This window comes from Xenopus laevis, chromosome 1L (assembly GCF_017654675.1).
Source record: "Xenopus laevis strain J_2021 chromosome 1L, Xenopus_laevis_v10.1, whole genome shotgun sequence".
NCBI classification, from domain to species: domain Eukaryota; kingdom Metazoa; phylum Chordata; class Amphibia; order Anura; family Pipidae; genus Xenopus; species Xenopus laevis.
This window is the reverse complement of record NC_054371.1, coordinates 134,647,299-134,671,000: the sequence shown is the minus strand read 5'-3', so window position 1 is coordinate 134,671,000 and position 23,702 is coordinate 134,647,299. Positions and strand designations below refer to the sequence as shown.

Genomic DNA, 23,702 nt, shown 5'->3' with positions numbered 1-23,702 from the left:
GCTAAACCTTTTCGACCATACTAGTGGGTCTATGTCCTAAGCATCTGTTCCAGTAAAATATTAGGTCCATTAAACACATCTCACCAATGAATCTTTAGTTACCTCTTATATCAATAACATGCTGAAAAGATAGCTGTACATACTAAGAGACAGATGTGTATTTGTCTGTGACATCCAGACTGGGCCTGACATCTCCCACAAGGACATGCTCAGCCTCTGAAGCTCCTACCTATGTTTCATCTTAATGCACGGTACCAGCAGTGCAGCTGCACAAGAAGACCCTGGACATATGGAAGAATAATCGACTCACAGCCTTGGAGACCATTTCTTTGCACTTTGCATCATAGACATGTTCAATATGGATACTTACTACAGGATAGATAGCAAACCTCAGTTTATGAAAAATGTCATATTTAAGAGGGAAAACTGCCCAATACTGGTGAAAAACCTGATACTATACACCCAGGAGTAACAAAGACTGTTGTGTATCACAAAGTCAACATAATGAGAAACACAAATCTAATGCACACACTCTGCAAAAAAATAATGAAATGAATGATTCTTCCCTTTTGTTATTAAATTATTTATTCATAATAATTTGGAGGTACAAGCCTCTCAAAGCCTGTATATGACATGGGCACAGGATTATTAAACTACCATGGTTCATGCTCTTGTCCAAGGCCCTGTCATTACCCCCCTTTGCATATACAAAGACTTTGCGATCTACCAACTGCACACTAGGGGGGTTATTTATTAAAGTCCAAAGGTCAGAAACAAAGTGGCATGCTGTAGTCCTTTGTTCACCCAAACATTACAACCCTGCATGTTGGTTTCCAATGCATAAACCATAACATTAAACGGGAAAGGACAGGGCTTGATAAAAAGAAGCAAGTTCAAGAAAGAGTAATACATGGAGTTACTATAGGACAAAAAGATACAATTGTAAAATATCTAGATCTTCTTAGTATTATCGCATACCTATCAACTCATTGTCTCGTCCCAGTCTTATATACCCACATTTCCAATTTTCCAGACTACGTTTATTGTTTCTAAGTGAAATTTTCACAATAGCCATTTGTAGTAACATCAGCATGAGAAGATATGTATGGGAAGGGCTATTCTACTTTCAAGCAACTTGGGCTCTGCTATTGATGTGATATGATCTGGTCAGCGAGTATAAAATATGCCAAAATCAGTTAACATATAATTGAATTTCAAGAACGTGGATATGTAATTAGTGTGCTAGGTGCAAAAGTGGGACCTGTGCTTGGATAGACCAGTTACAAGGGGCCTAATGCACGTTAGCTTATGAAAATATCTTTTGGTATTAAAAGACTACTGTCATGATTTTTATGGTGTATTTTTATACAGTATTACACTTAGGGGCCCATTTATTAAAACCTCAAATTTATCTTGCAGAAACATCCAGCACAGCACCATGCAAGTCCTTGCAGGCAGCTAATGCCTCCGCTATTCTTTTCTTATCTCCAGGTGGTATACAACTTTGCTTCTTCTATTACTCTTACTGCATGTTATTTTATTATAACTTCCATAATTAATCCATAGTATACAGGAAACAACTAGTCCATTTATTGGCCACTCACCAGTGCTGTTTTTTGCAGCAGACAGAACCGTCATTTTATGCATTGAAGTAACTTTTTAATTCAGCATTCTCTAAGAATGGCAGATGCTTCATTTTATTTAGCTGGAAAGGTTCCACGGCATTGTATATGAAGCAAATACTCCCACATTTTGGTTTAACATACTTTTATTAACCAATAATTTCACCGTAAAGCTTGTTATGAATGTAGTTCTTATTTTAAATCAACGCATGCAAAATGTATTTTGCAAGAGAATTGTTGAACTTCTAGTTTGACACAAAGTAGATGGGCAATAGCTTCCAAATATCAGCAGTAGCCAGTTTTGTGAAAACACCCTTGAATAAGGAACACAGAAAAGGCTATACATTTACTATGGAACCAAATCTAAGGGGCATTCTGATTTCTATTTTTTTCATGAATCTCTACAAATGTGTGTTTTTTTCTTTACCATAAACTCAAAAAATTTCAGATTTATTAAGTGTAAAAACCACGAAAAACTCGAATACAATAATTTGCCAGGTAAAAGCATTCAAGGGCCTATAGAAGCCAATGGGAGCTGTGCTGGTCTTATTGGACCATTTTTAAATAATTTGGACTATTAAATCTCCACTAAAATTAGACCTTTGATAAATGGGCCTCTTAATATAAAGACAGTGTAAACATTTCATACCTTACATGCTTAATCAAATGCTATCCACAAGGATGAGAGATTGCAAAAAATATTCCCAGACCTTCTCCTGCTTTCATACACACAGCCCATTAACTTAAACAATCATATTGTGCAGAATAGTCAGAATTTTACAAAATAAGGTGTTACATTCCCCTGAAGGCACAGATGTGGCAAGGAATTTATAATACCCAAATTTAGGCTTTAAGGAACCTTGTCCTACTGAGATCATGTAAATGGGAAAAAGTCAGCCAGACTGCCCAAAATCCTAGAGATTATATCTGCAACTCAGCCAGATGTTTTGCAATATGGTCAATTTGCATGAGATAATGACCACTATCTTGTTTTTAGTGTGAGTGCAATAATTACTACAAAAGAGTCTGTTTAGTTCAAGCAATGTAAATGTGTATTAAAAGTTCCTGATGCTAAAGGCTCTGGTAAAGGTTAATTACTGCTTTTTAGGCATCCATACTGCTTAATATATGTATAAGAAAGCAGTTTATTCTGGATGATTGGAATTCCTTTTTTTTTTATATCAGTACAAATAGTAAGAATAAAAAAAAGGATGCGGCTACAGTTAGGCCCATAAATCTTTGGACAGAGATAACGTTTTTTCTAATTTTGGTTCTGTACAATACCACAATGAATTTTAAATGAAACAACTCAGATGCAGCTTAATTACAGACTTTCAGCTTTAATTCAGTGGGTTGAACAAAAAGATTGCATAAAAATGTGAGGAACCAAAGCCTTTTTTAACACAATCATTTCATTTCAGGGGCTCAAAATTAATTGGACCATTGACTCAAAGGCTATTTCATGGGCAGGTGTGGGCAATTCCTTCGTTATTTCATTATCAATTAAGCAGATAAAATCCCTGGAGTTGATTTGAGGGGGGTGCTATGTGGATCCATGCAGGTAAACCAAGCAAAACAGAGAGGCGGAGGCAGTGTGATGGCTTGGGCGTGCATGGCTGCCAGTGGCGCTGGAACACTAGTGTTTATCCATGATGTGACATTGGACAGAAGCAGCCAAATGAATTCTGAGGTGTTCAGAGATATACTGTGTGCTCAAATCCAGCTAAATGCAGTCAAATTGATTGGGAGGCATTTCATAATACAGATGGACAATGACCCAAAACATACAGTCAAAGCAACCAATGAGTTTATTAAAGCTAAGGAGTGGAATATTCTTAAATGGCCAAGTCAGTCACTTGATCTGAACCCAATTGAGCTGCATTTTACTTGTTGAAGACTAAACTTCTGACAGAAAGGCCCACAAACAAACAGCAACTGAAAGCCGCTGCAGTAAAGGCCTGGCAGAGCATTAAAAACTAGGAAACCCAGAATCTGGTGATGTCCATGAGTTCAAGACTTCAGGCTGTCATTGTCAGCAAAGGGTTTTGAACCAAGTATTAGAAATGAACATTTTATTTTCAGTTTTTTAATTTGCCCAATTACTTTTGAGCCCCTGAAATGAAATGATTGTGTTAAAAAAGGCTTTAGTTCCTCACATTTTATGCAATCTTTTTGTTCAACCCACTGAATTAAAGCTGAAAGTCTGCAGTTCAACTGTATCTGAGTTGTTTCATTTAAAAATCATTGTGGTAATGTACAGAACCAAAATTAGAAAAAAGTTGTCTCTGTCCAAAGATTTATGGGCCTAATTGTATTTCTCTAACATGTCCTGCTAGTATATGGAGGCATTGTCACCTATAAGATTATCAGTGCTTGAGAATTAAATTTTTTTTTTATCCTATTGGAGCTGTGTGTTATTGTATACTATTTCTTTTGCTTGATGTACTATATAACATTGGGTAAAGTATGCAAGTGTATAAAGGTATAATAAGTTTAGCCCACTGCACGATATTGTTAGAGTGAATGTGTGTTAGTATACACAAATCTCATAAAAAATTTCTGAAAACAAAGTCAACCTAACTACCTTACACGAATTGAACTCATTTATCGATCATTGTTCTCAAAAAAATCAGAGCGAAAAAACATTGTAAAACTTGATTTTATGGAATTTTCGTTGCAAAAAACTCTGCTTTTTCTTAATATCGGATGAAATCCCAGACTTTTTCAGATTATCAAGCGATGTCATGATACAACTACAACAGGTTTGAGATGGCGTATTTTCAGATTTGGATTTTTAGCAGCTTTGGGGTACGATAAATCTCTAAGGTTTAATAAATGGGCCCCAATGTGTCCACTTTAAATATTTTATCTATCTTTTAGACTACTACAAAATAATAATGCCAGCCAGCCGTTATAGAAAATAAAAGAAATAATGGTAATTTGTGATATTAAAAAACATCATAAAAAACAATCCAGGTCCCAATGCTCATTTTAATATCTAGGATCAAGGGTATCCAGTTAAGGGTGGTGACTAATCTCTTCTTCGGGCGACTAATCTCAAAGAAAAGCCTTCCCGCTGGCTAGAATGTAATAAGTTTATGGGGTTTGTACAGGGTAAGGTACAATTTGAGATGTTGAGATACAAAGACAAAGAAAGCAGGTGAATACAGAACCATTTTATGGAGTCATAAGTGTATGTTGCACAACAGTACTGAAAATTCTAAATGACAAGACCAACGTAAAGCCGTTTTTAGGTCACAGCAATAGGAATCAGCCAGCTGGATATCTCCCATAAATACCATTATCTTCAAATAACATACTTTTTTATATTATAAAAGATCTTTATTTTTTTGACAGCACAATCCTAACAATGTATACATATTATTATACCAGTTGGTTGTGGTTGTTAACGTAAGTGTAAGGAGATGGGGCAAAAAAGAACCATTGTACTCTTATATAACTATCCTGGAGGGTTTCATTTGTATGAGCATATTTGACACAGAATGAGAACAAAAAACATAAATAGCCTCCACTAACGTTATTGTAAAAAGATTGTGAGGTTTGTAACCTCAATCAAAGCCAAAAAAGCAGAGGTATTTTTAAATGGCATTTTATTATGTGAGTTAACAACAGTTTGACAAAAAGATGCATAATTTGCTTTCTTCTAATAACTTTTTCTTTTGGCAAGACTAAAATCCACAAGAGAGTTAGAGAAGAGAGGCAAGCAATTTAGGAAGGCAGGTGTGAATATTGGCACATCCGTAGCATTAGAATCTTGTTCATTTACATGTCTTGCTTCCCCTCCTCTGGTAAAGCACTAACACACGACCATTCATTTTCCTCTTTGGCTGCTACACAGAAATCACTCAGCTTTATCGTGTGGCTGGAAAGCAGATGAGCAGCTGTTTCAACTGCCTTAAATTAAGCCAACAATTGCCATGCCAGGAAATATGGAAGAGTTTTGATTTTGGAAGAGGATGCACATATAATAAAGGGCAAAGGCAAATATCTGTTTAAAATGCATTAGGACGGTGGTGTTCATAGCCCAGTTCAAACCTCAACATAAAGCTGCACAAAGTGTTGCCCAAATGTAATAAATGTTTTTGATGCATGAAGTAATATACAGCAGTAGGTATGGGCAAATTTTTGTATGGCGTTGCGCGTCAAATCAAAAAAATTTTCTTGACACCCATAGACTTTAAAGGGCATCGGCGACGTTTCGTTGATGAAACGGGTCAAATTCTCCCATCTCTGCACAGCAGCCTTAAATATCTCCAAAATAAAAGTTATGGTGACCGTTGTCTAACTAACAAGTGAATGAATAGTTTAAGACATGCTGGAGACTGGGGAAGAGAGAGTTGGGTTAACTAGTGTAAAACAAACTTCTTCCTCTTATCCTCACCAACCCTCTGATACCTACAATTTAGAGAAAGAAAACACGAGGGCAGATCTCAATAATTGTTGTGCAAGAAAATCCTGTTTGCTAATAAATAATTGCTTTTAGAGAACAGCCAATATGCCTTCCTTATAAACAATGACTATATTTGCTAGTTATGTTGCACATCTTTAAGTGCATCTTGCTCAAACTTAAAAAAGTGTCTCTAAAGATTGACTAGAGAGCAAAGCATAGCAGGGAAGGAACTGCAAAAAGTAGCAAACATTGTTCTTTTATGGCCTATTGCCCTTTAGAGCTATGGCTAATGTCACACTGGGATGAAACTGTGCCTGCTGAAAAACGCTGCCCAAGAATCAGCCTCTTACCTTGCCTGCCTGCACCATTGCATTGGCCCAGATGCAGACACACTTAGCGGATTTTGGTGCCGAAATGCAAGAGTTTGCACTTGGGAGCCGAAATCCACCACACAATGGCCGGCGCAATAGATACAGATACAGGCAAGGTAAGGGGCTGATTCCAGTGTAGGAGCAGATTCTCAGCCTGCATTCTTGTGCAGGCCACATTTAATCCCTGTGTGACATTAGCCTATAATGGTAAGTTGTTTTATCCAGAGAGCGAAAAATCTGATCTGCTACTTTCCAATTCCAATTTGTCTGCCATTAGTCTAAAGGGCAAGGAAAGTGAAAATCAATGGGGTGGGGACATGTTTGTCAGGCCTATTTGTTTAACCCAAAGGTCTCTCATGCTAGTATGTACTGTGTACTGCCTAATAATATTAATAGTTTGCTCATATAATTAATTTACAAAAAAAATCATTAAATAGCACCCATGTCAATCTGTCACAAGAAAGGTTCTTTATCTGTTTAAAAGATCTGCATGTTTCCCATAAGGTCTGTATGGTTATGATATCCTTGAATGCCTGTCTTCCATAGTAAGCAAACCTAACTTCACCAGTCCGTCCTTACAGGTTTAAATCAGTTGATTTATACATAGATAGAAAATAAGGTTGAAACTGAAGTAGATAGATAGATAGATAGATAGATAGATAGATAGATAGATAGATAGATAGATAGATAGATAGATAGATAGATAGATAGATAGATAGATAGATAGATAGATAGATAGATAGATAGACAGACAGACAGGATAGATAGACAGACAGACAGGATAGATAGATAGATAGATAGATAGATGATAGATAGATAGATAGATAGATAGATAGATAGATAGATAGATAGATGGATAGATAGATAGATGATATTGCTAGTGGACCACCTTCATCCTGCGGCAATGTATGAGCATAATTCACAAAAGGAAAAAGACTACAACCACCACCAAGCACCAGTACTAATATTTACCTTCTGTTTAATACAAAGAATGATCATTAATTTGGTATTCTTTCTTCAAATATTTCTTCAAACCATAAATATTGATGAGTGACAAACAGGGACCATTCTGGTTAGGTGAGAAGGGCTAAAAAGAGCCAAAAAGTCATAAGGACATTAAGGTGTAAATTGCATGCTTCCTACCATGATTCCCTGAGTGAGAGTTAAAGGAGAAGTAAAGCTTAAATATAGAAGTCGGCTAGAAATGTTGTACATTATGTTTTGGGCTTCTGTACCAGCCCAAGGCAACCACAGCCCTTTAGCAGGGAAGATCTGTGTCTCCAAAAATGCCCCAGTAGCTCCCCATATTCTTTTCTGCTGATTCACTGCACATGCTCTGTGCTGCTGTCACTTACTGAGCTTAGGGACTGACTCACAATATACTGTATATACAGAATAGAAATGTCACGATATAAGGCTGATTAATGATTAATACAGATAATTATTACATCGCAGCACAGAAACCAGTGCAATTACCATGAGAATTTAATAATCAGCCCTGTAGCAACAGCTTATATTACAGACAAGCTTCATTTTTTGCTTCATAATTTGCGTCAACAGCTCCTCAGAGCCCACTGAGCATGTGAGTGTCACAGACACTTTCCAAGATGGTGACCCCCTGTGACAAGTTTGAAGTTCTGGATCATTGCTGCTATTGAGAAGCTGAAACTTTAGGCTGGTGCAATATGTTCAGTATATAATATATGGCATTTTTAGCCATATTAATTTTTTGGGTTTAGTTCTCATTTAAAGCCTCTCAATTCTGGTTTTAAGACAGTGCTGTGTGAGTAGCATGAGAGATGAATAGCTTCAAAATACAAAAATAAGTAAACTTGGTATAACCAGTATCAATTTTCTAATAGCCCGAGGTCAATTAGTATGGTGTCTCACCACAATGCTTGAGAAAGTCACAATGGTGATGAAATGGCATTGAGGGAGTTTGGCAGCCCTCCTGTAAGCATTTATTGATTCTCGAGATATGCTGTGCTGAAATTCAAAGGACAGTGACACCCAAGCTCTGCTTACGAGAGATGGTGGAGATTTGACCTTTGTAGTAGCCGCAAGCTAAGTATTTGTCTGAACCATCAAAGTACACACTAACCTCTGCCAATATAAACTCAATTCACAAAATGGCAGTGCATGATTTAATTGCAATTATTATATATATAATAGAATATTAATAGAATATTAAGTGTCTAATAATATAGCATTTTTATTGGTACACCTCATTAACTCTAGTAAAGGAAAGCTCTTAAAATGTACGCTTTAATCCCAAGGACTATGGCATACAGGGCATTTTATCTGCCATGACTTGCACAGACAAGGAAAGGGTCTATTATTCAATCAAAGGAGCCTTCTGTAGGTTGCCTCAAAGCTGCTGTTATCAGTAAAACAAGCCAGTTCATATTTTTCAGATGATAATATGGTGGCAGCTCAGATAATGTGTCCTATTGTTGAACATGCCCTGTAAAAACTTGAAATGTATATACAAAGAAAATTTTTTGAAGCATTTACTGTATGTGTAATTCGTTTATAATTCTCTGTTTGTTAAAATTTTGGTAGGTTTTTAGGAATGCCTTGCAGTACTGGATAACCTGTCTGCTTTGGCTTATTGTTCGTATCATTTCTGATTAATTAATACTAATGCATAACTTGGTACACATTTATCTGCTTAGCGATTCTTTAAGTGCATATTTCATTGCATTGTAATTTAAAGAAAATTTGAGAGAGAGGATATTGAAAAGTCAATGCAATCCAGTCAAAACAGAAAGAGGAAGCAAAATGTATTCCGACTGTATAGTATTGGAATAGTTATGCTGCCTATACAGGGCCAGAACTATGGATAGGCAGAGTAGGCACGTGCCTAGGGTACATCAGGCACGTACCACTCTGTCGCCTACTCCATGTCCGGTCCCTTCTCTGCCCGACTCTGTTTTATTTGCCCAATGTACTTGCAATGCTGTGCATGTTGATTCACGCATGAGTGCCAAGCAGCAATTCGCGTATGCGCACATACAGCTGGTGCCGGGACCGGCAAGGTTGCCTAGGGCGCCTGACCTGGCTCTGTGCCTACATATCCTTAGCACTGAAGTTTACCATTGATGCATTGAGCCATACCAGTGAAAGGGAAGCCTACTGCTACTCTCAGAGCATATATTATATGTGACTTTCTTACACATTTGTGTAGTATTAAAATAAATGCTCACCACAATGATCCCCATACACATATTTCACAATTATTTACTAGGGTGCCACTGGTTGTTAAAAATTACAACTGGAATCTTATTGTTGAACAGATTGTTTAGACCTTGGGGAGATACTCCAACAGATATTCAGAGCACACCATGTGGTAGACTAAATGTATCAACCTCTATCAAATGAGCTGTACCAGAGGGGTTTAAAACATGTTGTATATAGCAACTAAATTAATGTTCCCCCTAAACTGAAGTCACTGATTAGACCCTTGATTAAATGTAACAAAACTGTGAATCTTGCCTCTGCTGGAAAAACAATAAAAAAGAAAGGAGACTAAAAGAAAGTAAGTATTCAAGTAGGCAATTGTGTGGTCCACAATATTCTAAAGTAATTTATAATCCTACCTAAAAGTTAGCCTAACTAGTGCAAAGGAGAATTCAATATGAGCAATAGTAGCCATAAATAATGGCTCCAGTTTCCACAAAAAAAAGACATAAAGATAAATGAGTGCTTAAGTGAATATTATATAGGATAGAATTGGGAGATAAATGTTGGCTAAGCAAAGTACTAAGAGCACACTGTACTTACATTAGTACTAAGAGCCTATTTACATTAATGGTGGATTATAGTGGTATCGACGTGGGAACCAGATAATAATGCATCAATGTGTTCAAGACACTTCCCAAAATAATAAAATCATGCAGGGAGGTATCAGTCTAGGAGAACTGGGAGCCTTTTTTTCTATAAAGAACAGTTGTAGCATAATGGATGATTTCATTAAAGGTATACTGTCATCTGAAAAAACATTTTTTCAAAATTAATCAGTTAATAGTGCTGCTCCAGCAGAATTCTGCACTGAAATCCATTTCTCAAAAGAGCAAACAGATTTTTTTATATTCAATTTTGAAATCTGACATGGGGCTAGACATATTGTCAATTTCCCAGCTGCCCCAAGTCATGTGACTTGTGCTCTGATAAACTTTAATCACTCTTTACTGCTGTACTGCAAGTTGGAGTGATATCACCCCCTCCCTTTCCCCCCCAGCAGCCAAACAAAAGAACAATGGGAAGGTAACCAGATAGCAGCTCCCTAACACAAGATAACAACTGCCTGGTAGATCTAAGAACAGCACTCAATAGTAAAAACCCATGTCCCACTGAGACTCCTTCAGTTACATTGAGAAGGAAAAACAGCAGCCTGCCAGAAAGCATTTCTCTCCTAAAGTGCAGGCACAAGTCACATGACTTGGGGCAGCTGGGGAATTGACAAAATGTCTAGCCCCATGTCAGATTTCAAAATTGAATATAAAAAAATCTGTTTGCTCTTTTGAGAAATGGATTTCAGTGCAGAATTCTGCTGGAGTAGCACTATTAACTGATGCGTTTTGAAAAAACATGTTTTCCGATGACAGGATCCATTTAAGGTAGGTCACTATATAGGCTATTGCAGAGCTACAAACTGGAATGTAATTTTGTCTACCCATTGACTTGTGCGTTTTTCTCAGTTTTTTTAACAGTTTTATAACAGTATTTAAGGGAGAATGTAATATGTTTCGCTAGCGCAAAAAACCTGTGCAAAGATGCTTGAGAACATTAGTGACCATGTTTACGTCCCTTTTGACTGATTAAAGACCTCAATGATTTCATTGCAAAGTTTGTGAACAAATAGTTTTTGCGAACGTTCGCAGTGGATGAAATAAAATTTCGTAGTCGTAAATACCCTTTTTGCGACAGAATATTTAATGAAACTCTAGAGCTGTTGTTAACGCTAAACCTTTGCTTAGCGAAAATATGTAATATTCACTTGAATCTGAAAATACTCCAGCTAAAACCTGTCGAGGTCACGTAGTCAATGGCAGAGGTCCCTTGAACCATTTGAAGATGTTTTAAGCCTTCATGATTTGTGGGTTGTTTTCTGTGATTTGCGCTCGAATACTTGATCAATTCGAGGTATTTACGTTTTTTTTTGCCGATAACTCGATCAATTCGAGTATTCGAGTTTTTCCCCCTGATTGTATTCATTCGAGTTTTTTACATTTACGTTTTTTCATACATAAAAACATTCGAGTTGTGAGTTCATTCAAGGTAGAAAAAATCCACAAACTTCATAAACTCGACCTTTTATAAATAACCCCCTTACTGTACCTCATTTTGTTGAAATCAAAAATACACCTTCATTAATCAGTGGCTGTTTTGTCTGGCCTTGATGAAGGATGGGAGGACAAATATAACAATTGAATAAAATTGTGTAAAGTACAAAATAAACTTCTGTCAGTGTGCCCCTGGTAGAAACAATATAAACATACAAACACATGCATTTCAGCATGGAAGAATACTCGCCAAACTGTTTCTGCACTCATTGGATCACAACACTGGTTTAAAAGGCCCAATGCACTGCTGTTCAGCTACTGAAACAAATCAAATTTTATCTGAAAGCCTTAAGCACAAACATTCTTATAAGGTAAGTTCCTCAACAATCAAGGTACTTATTGCTGAACAAATTTAAAAATCCCATTGTGCCTAAAGCATTCAAATTAAACAATTAAATCTACTGCACTTTTGAAAATGAATTACCTCACCCATTCTACTGAAATTTATAGTGCTCTTTCCGTACAGCTTCCAATAGGAGCACTAATGAGCACAAATCGTATAATGCACTTCATTTCAGAAAAGAAATATATGAGAACATTAGTGATCTGTTTATGAAGCTTCTTCAGTTTTTATTTCACTGTATGGTCGTGCCAGATACAATAAACATTTGAAGCGAGATTAATCAACCTTTTCAATTTAAGTATATAATAAAAATGAAGGGGTATCTTGGAAAACAAGGCTTGTTTATGACATTGTTGAAACTGATTATGTTCAAATATGCTTCTGCAAATCCTAAGAAAGGTAAAATGGATTCTGTATTGTATATTTAACATATTAAATAGGTGTCATTCTTAAAATACTGCCTGTTTTAAACAGTTGCCTGTTTAAAAAAAAGTAATTCCTTTTTTTAAGGGTTTTTCATAGATCGAAGAAAAAAGGAATAATAGTCTAGCTATTTGCCACAGATTTTACAATGAAATTGTGCATTCTGGATAAATTCAATGTAATGTCCTGAGTCAACCATGTCTATAAGTAAAATATTGGATAAAATGTTGTACAGGTACTTACTTGTGAGAAAGACTGGGCCGATTTGTAGAAGCTTGAATGGCATTTTCTCTGTTTTGCCTGAAGGCTGAAATTTTTTCTCACATTTATAAAAAGTGTTTGCAATTTTTTGGCAAACTTGTTTGCAAATTTTTTCTCCAACATTTCATCAAAAATTCTGTCTAAATTCCACATTTACCACCAAATGGTTTTCACCAAACATCTTTTGGCAAAAAATTTCAACTCTGCTTCAAATTCTACTAGTCAAAAGAAGTTGTGAAAATGTTTCACAATGAAAATCTATCAAAAATGTATGCAACTCAAGGTTAAATTAAAATCAAACTAAATTGTTGCTACCTTTGCTAAATCTGGCCCATTGTTTCAGATCTAGATTAAAAAAAAAACTCCAAATTTGATTTCTTAGAAACAACATTAGGATAAGCATCATTGGATATTTCTTTAATCATCCCCCTATCAGAAAATGTACTTATGTTTAAACAATTTATTAGACTTGCAAATAATTAAAAAATAAATTGTATATTCTCTAAAAGTATGTAGTTGTGAAAAGTTAACAAAGAAATAAAGCCTGAACAATGGTAATTAATGTAAAAAAATAAAATTATGCAAATTGCTAAATTATTTTACTTTGCGTAGATACAGTAACAATTTATGAAGCCAAAAAAATGTGTAAGAAGGAAATACATTAATTTAGCAAAATAAGCCCCCTTTCAGGTCCAGCCTGCAATACAGCAAAATGCATCTTTACAGCACCCCAATGGACATAACCTTGACAAATTCTTTGAAAAGGAAATGTAATGAAAACACATAAAAGCAATGTCTGTAGCATAGCTCATTTATTGTTTAAACAGTTTTTGCATAGGAAATATATCCGCTTCCAGTAATTGACTGCAGTATGAGCAGCTGCTAGCAGTATAGGCTGGATATAACAGTAACAATCACATAAGTCAAGCTTGATTTACACCAGTTTAAAACTTGTGGCAAAATGGAGCTAATTTGTTACATATGAAGAAATTACCCAGAAGAGCATAATTATTCAGCACCCTGACATGTTAAACTTTAATTTCTGTCTCTGTGTTCTAGTAGGAGTCCATATAATAGAGAATTCAGAGAAATCAGTGTTACTGGCCCCCACCCCCCACTGGAAACATATACTGCCCACTTCAAGACTATCAGTAAACCTTGAGATGGACTTTTCTTCACAAATAGAATCAGTTAAAGTGCTTGAATGAAGAGATCTCAGCACACAGGAAGAAAATAACTAATTATGAGCTCTCAGAGTTTCAAAGATGGGCTAGTGCTCAAGATATTCACTGATAAAAATGAAGGTGCCCAATTACGAAAAATATTGCCCAAGATCAGCATGTCATCGATCATCTGTTAAAAAGGTATGTGCCAAAAGTTTTAAAATGGATCAACCCTGGTGTGTAGCTAGCAAGCAATAAACTGACTACTAGTCACCTACAGTTGTACTAAATTATCTAAAGAAACACACAGTCCTACAAAAGGTTGTTCTCAGAGAAATATCATTGATATTGGGGTAACTTTCTCCCAAGCTTCCAAAAAGTCCTATATGAGAAGCACAACAAAACAGCTTGATGAAGATTGCCTCATCCAATTAAACTATTTTAGAAGTCCAGGACTTGGACTGAGTTACTCCCTAGTATTCTATATGATGTAGAAGTGTTTTTGTTGTTTTTTTTTGTTTTTCAAATTAATTATTTGTGAAGAAGAAAATGCTATCTGAAATATATTTACAACTGTACTCAACAGAGACTGTGAAATTGAACAGGCACTGCTAACTTATTTTGAGTATTTGGTAAACATTTTGCTGGTTTTTTTTTTCGTTCTCATTTTGCATTAACGTTTATCAGTCCGTGCAACTTCAATGCCCTCAATGAAAAATGCATAATAAGCCATACTTCTTAAAAAAACACACAAAAATTTCCTTCCCAAATAAGATACATGTTGCTACATCAGTCCCTGTAGCACAATTCCAAAAACCATTCTTTCAAAAATAAAGTTTTACAAACACCAGCTTTAGTGTCACCAGCTGATGTTGATAGCCTACCCTAAAAGCCATTGATAAAATAAAATTGTAATTATCATGCAATTAACACAACAAAAAAGATTAAGTCAAACAACTCACAGCCAGTGACACTAAAGCTCTTTATTTTACTAATTCAACATACATTTTAATTGCAACACACAGATATTTCTAAAGAGTAATAACTACTGAACCTTTTATCATAGAAAAACTACTTACAACCATTGAAGGAAATAAAAATTGCAAAACAAAAATTGTAAAAATTGACCGTATCCAGCTAGTTCTTTTGTCCCCCTTATGTAATAAAAATGTGACCAACAAAGCTGTGGCATGAAAACAATATAAAGGGTTGTCATGGCAATAAGATTGGCTGATGCACAGATCATTGTGAAAGGCCAAAGGGCAACTCCAGCTGTTACACTACAACTGCAGTGCTCCAATAGGCCTATGCAATTAGGTTGGGGAACAGGGAAACAAAACAGGGAAACTAGCAGAAAGTGCAATTCTGAAGGACGACATTTGTTCCTTCAATATAAATGGAGTAGAATGTTCTGTTGTGGGCCATTTCTGGTACATTTGCACAGCCTGGAAATTTAAATCAGTGGAATTTATTACAAAAAAAAACAGGAAGCAAGAATGAAGCGGGTGTATGTTAACAAAAAACCCTCATAATAAACTATACTGGATGTCATTTTGGGCCAAACTGCCAGCAAAGATATATTTTATTGTCCATGAATTATGTATAAGTAATATTGAATAACCTTCTATAGCCATTTCTATTCCACACAGCCCTTACGTTTTATGGAAGTGCCCAAACTGTAAGAAGTGATGCGCAATATCCACTAACAGAGACTAACAGATCTGATCGTTATCTACCATACCCAGATATCCCCATCTGGCATTTTGTTTTCACCAGCCTATCTTTAAAAATGCAAAATATAATGGGTAGTGTCACTGATGGATATGTTCTGTACTTTCCATAGAGTCCTTGTGAAGCTACAAGTTGCAAACCCAAAATTATGCTCCCTGAGGACATGGTCGTGTGAGACACTAAAATGTATTGTTCTGTTATTTCTTTTTTGCTCTTTCCTGAATGCTTTTCTTTAACCTAATCTTAAATACCAACATGTAACAATCACATAATTCTGTTTGCTAGAGGACATATATACTAATAAAAAGACAGTGTAGCTTCCAACATTCTGAAATGTTCCAAAAACCAACTTTTCAAATACTAAATACAACAAAATAACCTTCATAAAATATAACTTTTCTCCATTTACATTTTAATTAGATTAGTAACCTATACTTTTCAAGCATAGGCAGATCTGAAACAATCCCTAGCATGGACAGTATTTTTAAAACTTAAAAAAAGAAAATTCTAATACATAAATTAAGGAACCAGCGAGTTTTAACCCAAGTCCAGTTCCAAAACAAGCAATATTCTTGTTTACTTAAAAATGGAAATAATTATATTCCCATTACAAATGCTAAAAGGTAGCTTAACAAATGAGGGCACATGTAATTCAAAAAAAATCTTAAAACTATACAGTGTACAAATAACTGTCTATACGGTTCATTACAAAGACCCTCACTTCTTGCTACTTAACAGCTTCACAGATTTATTCACATATTTTTTTTTCCAAGCTGCCCAGCTGAATATTTCCCCATAGCTATATTGCTATACTATTTGATTCAGTTCAATTGGTTTGCCATGATTTTATGTAGAGTCTCCTTTTCTGTTATTCCCTTTCAATAACTAAGCCTGTAAATGTTCATGTCAAACTAGGGGACACACAAAATTAGGGGCAATGGCAAAGAGGCCAGGACTGCAAAGTAATATCAGAGTCAGTACAGTGCACATAAAATTGGAGTTGTTTCTGTATTGATTAGGAGGAGCCGCTGTATATAATGTTTCTGACTTACACTCAGAGAATAGCAACAACATTGAAACAAAAAACATATCTGTTAAAAAGGCAATTTTTGGGCCTAGCAGTTTTTTTCTAATTTTGTTGGAATACATTTGATCTCATGAAAGACTGCATTTTATTGAAAATAGAAAAAAATATATATTCAGTGCTAAAATCATGTAAACTGCTGTGGAAGCACTAGCACCCTACCAGGTTTTCCAAGTAATTATTAAATATATCTTTAGAAGACCAAAGATGTCAAATATTCTCAAATATATTTTGCCTTTTTAAAGGGGTTTTTGTACAATAATGATTGTCCTTACGTGTATCCCAGTACAGTAAACAAATTAATGCAAGTACTGGTATTCAAGATAATTATCTCTGTGGATCATATTTGCATTTGGACATGTTCCTGCTGTGCTACTCAATTTGTTTTCACAAAATGCATTTGAGTGAGTCAAACAAAATCACCATATAATGCTAGCTGATATAAAAGTGATTGGCTCTTGCTAGGCTACCTAGGATTTGTTTAAGTAATTAATACATCAAAATTAATTAGAATACGGTAATAAATAGAGTTATACCAAGGGTTATAAAATATCAGATAACTGAGCTATAACCTACAGAATGGCATTATGCAAATTAACCATTATAAGCAGCACTACTGACCAATACAGTGCTGGTGAAAAATGCTGTAGACTCTCTGATTAGCTTTTAGTGGTCACTCCATAAAAACAAATATGCTGCAGCATGTAGTCCAAATGAAAAATATTTTGGGAGTTGAGTTTTAAAGACAAGCACTGTGAAACAATACAAATTCCAGCTGAATTCTATCTGAAAAAAATATTCTGCATGAAAATAAAAATGGCACCCTACTAAGCATTACTTTGCAGTCATGGACCCCTCTATGGGCATGCTGCCTAATGCAGCAGTGTAAAGACCTTAGTATTCATTTCGCCCTCCCTCCCTCCCATAATATATATATTTATATATATATTTATACGCATATATATAAAAACAAAATTCCCTCTTCATGTCAGTACACAAAAGGACCTTATCACACTGCAAAAACAGCAGTACCCACTTTGGTCAATTGAAAAAAAAAAACATACATTAAATTCTTGTGTTTTTTTGTCCTTTTCTTTTTTTTTTTATCTGCGAAATTACCTAAAATAACCAAATACTGCTAAAAGCACTACCTACATAGGCAAAACTTGGTATTGCATAATTCGTAAAAATTTCAACCCCATACCTGCCCCCCTCCCTCCTTCCCATTATTAACTGGAAGATGAAAAACATGAAAGGTTAATAGAAAAAACACCAAAATACTGAAAATATTGCTGGTTGATTACATTTTTTAAGCGGCAATTATACACAGCCATGATATGTTTTATAAATGTGAGAAGGTTTAACTGTCTAAAAAATCCAGGATGTCACTTAATTTTCCCCCTCTGGAGTACAAAATATTCTGCCATAAAAATGGTATAGATTTCAAATGATAATAAATGCAGCAAAAGAAGTGGAGTGATGTCACTTTTTTTTTTTTTTTATAATTCAAGGCAAGGCACGTAAAGTGGACATTATATTTCCGTGCAAATCTGATCTACTGGAGAGATTAATTAATAATATTGTTCTTTTATAACAGAGATGCCTATTCTGTGTGATCACGTGTAATAATCTCTGTTGAAAAGCGCATTATTGGCAGCACCGTGCAAGATTCAGCACAGCTTGAATGGCAGGTTTCAGCAAAAGTGCACGTTCATTTTACTGTGACTGCTTCCACTTTGCAAGCTGCAAACTTGAACTTAATGCCTGTAACTTGTTATTAGTGCTGACTCTTATTATCCCAATACATCTAGTACGTATAAATAAATAAAACACTCAGATCCCTAGGGGCAGCCTAACCATGATAAGTGCTACGTGTCTATTCATTTCATTCCCTTAAACACTTGAGTTGTCTGTATTTGCCGCTTTTCTTTTAAATAGCCCTCATTCACTGAAGGTATAAAATACACTTTTTTTCTATGTTTACCCTTAAGAACCAGAGGCAGAACCTAGAAAAACGTAGGTTCCCTCTAGCGGAGAACAGGTATTAGCTTTTTCATGCCCTCTGTTTAGAGTCTGAGGGCTTTCTGACTCTTTTTAATGGCCCATAATGAATTTATTATCTCAGTAGCGCTTGCCTCTAACTATTCGATTGTGGCCAGACAATTCACCTCCACCACTGACTCATTAAGCTGGTAACCCTGTACGAGTACGAAGGCATTGATGGGCACAGATTCTCTGACGTTGCAGATTAGGTAGCACACTGAACTTAGATCTCTTCTTGACTGATATCAGTGATTGAAAGTTATGTAATTATCTTGTTTACATGCTGTAAATATGACAACCTTAAAAAACCAGTTGATTTGTATGTGGGGGGGGCCCTGAGGCCTGTTTTTTTCGCAGCTTTGTTGCTACCTCACAGCCTTTGTTTCATGAGAAAAACTGGGAAAATGTTCCCATGCGTAAACAACAAGAAGACTAAAACCAAACAGCACTAGCTTATCATGCAATTATTAAGGCATCTAGAAAATTCATATAAAATATACGGTCATGGAGAAAGAGTGCCTATTTCCCAGCAGACATCAGATAACAAAGGCTAGTTTAGCAGGAGTTCCATTCTACCCATCTGTGAAAATATATTTGCCACCCTCTCAGTGTCATGACTGCTTCTGCGTTAACCCCTTATGTTTCTAGAGGCCTGAAAAGCATTGCTTTGCAATGTGTCACAGGTCCTGCAAGTACTTATAAAGGTTAAAGGAATCAGTGATTGTAAGTGCTGCAAATGCTGGTCAATTTATCTTCTCTTTCTTAAGTTTTTTTTTTAAAGTTTTTTTTTTTTCATTTTGTTTTTTTTTCCCCGTCGTCCTTTCTTCTCTTTGTTCAGTTTTGTGTATTTTTCAGAAATTTTCCTCAGTTGCTTGTTTCCGCTTGAAGAAAGGGTTCTGCAACGAAATTCAGTCCATAATTTTGGACACTGCTTGGCAGGATTCCTGTTCTGTTCGATACTTGAAAAGGAACCAAACTAGCCCAGGTACCAGGACTGCAAAAGAAACAAAAGGATAGAGTGTTTATATCAAATTATCTAAAAAATTATTTCATTATTAAAAATGACCTGTATTATTTGGTTTCTTTCTAAGGAGGAATTTATGTCAATATTTTCTGAAAAAAACTGACCAAATCCGTACGGGTTTTTCTCCTTATTTATTAATACAGTTTCCCAAAAATTTTTTTTGCGGGAAACAACTGAAAAAATTATGAAAAATACAAATCGTAGGAATTTTTGAGATTTTCCACCTCATTTTTGCCCGAAAACCCCAAAATCCCAGAAATCTTCGGGTTATTGCACGAAACCCAGCGCAGATCAAAAAATCTTTGGGACTTCTCCCATTGACTTATACGCAACCTTGGCAGGTCTGAGATGCCGGATTTTCTGACTTTTTCCATCCTCGGGGTATAATAAATCCCAAAAATGTTTTGGTTTTTTTCCCACTAAAAATTCAGATTTTATACTAAAAAAACACACATTTTTCGGGTTTTTGGCATTCGGAGTTTAGTTAATAACCCCCTATAGTGTCTACAGGTAAAAAGGTAAACAGACGTATTTAATATGTGCAACTGTTTTGGAGAACAAGCCCTGTGAGACCATAACAACTTATGACCCAATATAAGGATTGCATGTGAAATTATTTCTTTGAGTATTTGTCTAAGAAAAAAATTATTACTATTGTCCAGGTTACAACTGCTTTCTGTTGAGCCAGTGTTAAAATATATAGCAGTATATATATTGTAACAGAAATGCAGTATTTGCTGACAGACTCCTATTATCATGTATCTCCAAAAGGTGTGAGGACTAATTTGCAATTTATTGATAAGCAGGATAATGAAAATATTGGGAATCCCTGTACAAAGCCAATTGGCAACCTCACTTCAAAAATACTTTAGAACCAAAAAGGTAACGTCAATGCTAAACAATCAACAATTCTTCATTGTAACTTGTTTTGAGTAGCCTTAAGGCATGGCCCCTGGTCCCACACATTTTGGATAATGTAGTTCATACTTGAATAAGACTACCAGATAGTGCTTGCAACAGGAAAAAATACAAATGAAACTGTAATGAAATCCAATGTCACTATTTTTGTAGGTTGGAAAATATAGACATATGTATAAGACAAACGGATTTCAGTGTAAAAATAAAAACTGGGTAAATAGATAGGCTGTGCAAAATAAAAAATGTTTCTTTTATAGTTATTTAGCCAAAAATGTAATATATAAAGGCTGAAGTGACTATGTGGTCAGATTTAAAAGTTATGACCCATGTGGCCCCCCTCAAGTCACCAATTGGTTACTGCCTGTTAACCAATCAGTGGAAACCAAGAGAGCTGCAAAGCAGGAAGTAGTTTTCTGGATATTATGTTAGACATCCAGTCACTCCAGCCTTTATACATTACATGTTTGGCTAACTCAATATATTAGAAAAAAATTTTTATTTTGCACAACCTCTACGTACCCAGTTTTTATTTTTATACCGAAAAATTCCTTTAAAGGAAATGCAAAACATTTATGTTAATTTTTACACTAGTTTTCAACATAATAGCAGTTTTTATACTGCTAATATAATGAATTCAAAACAACAGCACCGCCTGTTGTTCATTTTGGACGACTGAAATAAGTGAAATAAGGAAATTCTTGTGAGGTTTCTCTGCTCAAAAAATTAAGGTGAAGAGCAGAAAAGAGTCATCAGAGGTTTCTCTGGGCAGTTCTAAGCAGAGCAACATGATACTTGTTTCCTTTTTTCAGTAGCAAAGAGCTAATACCTTGAAAACTAGAAAAAATATAATAAACGTGAATTGCAAAAAATTTTCATCTGTTTTAAGAACTACCATTTAATTCTATTTGGCACATGGTCACAAACTATTGGCAACTTGGGGGTGTTAAGGTCGAAGGTATAGATTTTACCGCTACATTATACAGTATTATAGAGGTTACAGATGTATAATTAATTGGAAAGCTATTTATGTATAGAAGCCTTGCCATTTTTATTTAAAGTTTTCCTTCAATGTATATTCTATTATATACCATCTCCACTATTTGGTATGCATCATTTTCCCCCATGTTTTTGTAGGCCCTGCATCACCCTTATCCTTCACTGTTCTCGTGTGCATTCATTTTCACTTTTAATTATGCAGGATCTGCCACCATCACCTTTCATTTATATATTTTCACAACCTCTTTATGCCAGCCATAACCAATACATACAAATTTTACTCAATTTTATCACAAACTAGAATCTTAAACATGAATAATGTGAATAATGTGTGATGTGAAAATAGAGCAGCTAATAGCACAGCTAATTTCAGTAACTTTCTAATAAATTGACCAAAATCCAGTTTAAAAACATGAGCTGTGCTGCACAAATATAACCATATACATCTATGACCGTTTTTTGTTTTTTTTTAATTTTTTTTTTTCACAGTCGGGTCACCTAATTTGGACTTTGCAGACTTGGTGATCCTCTCTGTTTTTTAGCAGCCCTGCCACAAAATCATTAGACAGGAAACATAAGATTAACTTTGTCCTACCTAAATGAACAAAGACTGCTTAGAGCAGGCAAGTGGTTTGCTGCAAAAAGAAAACTTTTTTTTAAATCCTGCTGGAATCTGCAGATTCAAAGAGAAAGCAAGAGACAGAAGAAAACATTTGCTAGGGAAAAAAGTTGTTTTCTTTATGTTGACATTTTGTATCTGGATCGTCTCATTCTGATCACACAACAGATCCTGCTGTTTCTCTCCCATAAATGTAAACGCAGTGTTCCCAACATGGTCCTCTGCTAAATGGACATAACGGATTCCTATGGTCCATTGTTCCCACTGCCCCACATTTTAAGTCCCTGAAGTTCAAGTTCAATCTGGAATTACATCATGTCTGGTTTCTCCTGGTTACCAGACGGCCAGAGACGTGATCACAGCTACTTAAAAAAAGAGTTTAAAAACAAAACAAATTGAAAAAACAAAAACAAATAACTGCTTGGCAGCTCCTACTGATTTGCGCATAAACATACTTCTTACATATTATATGATTACTGTATATGCTTCATGACAGACTAATTCAAAGATTACATTTGAAATTAAATTATCTAATGGCTTTTTAATGTTTTGCTGATCCATTTCCTGTAAAGTGGCAGAATAGGGTCCTGACCAGAGCACAATACAGATATTTGGAAAGGATCTTGGGACCTCTGTGCTGAACAAGTAAAAAAAATATCTATTGCGGATGGTTGTTAGCAAAAAAAAACCTTTAACCAATAAAATATTGCAAAATCCTTTCATTCCTTACTGTGCATATTCTGAGAACCCTTATTAGTTTATGTATTGTTATTCATATAACAGAGACACTGCAAAACACATTTTTAAACTGCTGCTGCTTTAATGCATGCTTAACAGCTGCTATGAAAAGCAATCATAATTTAAAACAAAGTGGGGCCATACCATACCATATTTAAAATACAGTATGTGAACTTTAAGTGATAAATTGGCTGAACACACATACAGCTAATAGAATTATTATAAATATCCCAATAAAATCTGTTAACGTATTAAAGATTAGACTAAGGGGGTTATTTATCAAAGTCCGAATTTATCTCAATATTTTTTGCTACAAACTCCGATCAAATCAGCTTGGTTTTTTATGCTTATTTATTATTGCATTTTCCCGAAAATTTGTTTTGCGGTAAAAAATCAGATTTTCACGATTTATCATCCGATTTTCACGTATTTTACCATATTTTATGGAATTTTCAGCCGAAAAATTTGAAAAGTTTAGGGGGAATTGCACAAAACCCAGGGCATATCACAAAATCATTGGGACTTCTCCTATTGACTTATATGCAATATCGACAGGTCTGAGATGCCGGATTTTCAGGTTCGGATTTTTCCATTCTCAGGGTTTAATTAA

General features: G+C 35.4%; 1 protein-coding gene across 6 annotated transcripts in view; it reads right to left on the bottom strand.

The window, feature by feature from the left end:
• Positions 1–13,571: 13,571 nt before the first annotated feature.
• nfib.L (nuclear factor I B L homeolog) overlaps positions 13,572–23,702 on the bottom strand; it is a 158,260-nt gene continuing 148,129 nt past the window's right edge. For 5 of the 6 annotated variants that reach the window (XM_018249502.2, XM_041582583.1, XM_018249486.2 and 2 more), the window contains one exon: positions 13,572–19,791. In XM_018249502.2, coding sequence (XP_018104991.1) covers positions 19,662–19,791 — 130 coding nt within the window. In that variant the 3' untranslated portion in view covers positions 13,572–19,661. 6 annotated transcript variants of the gene reach the window in all.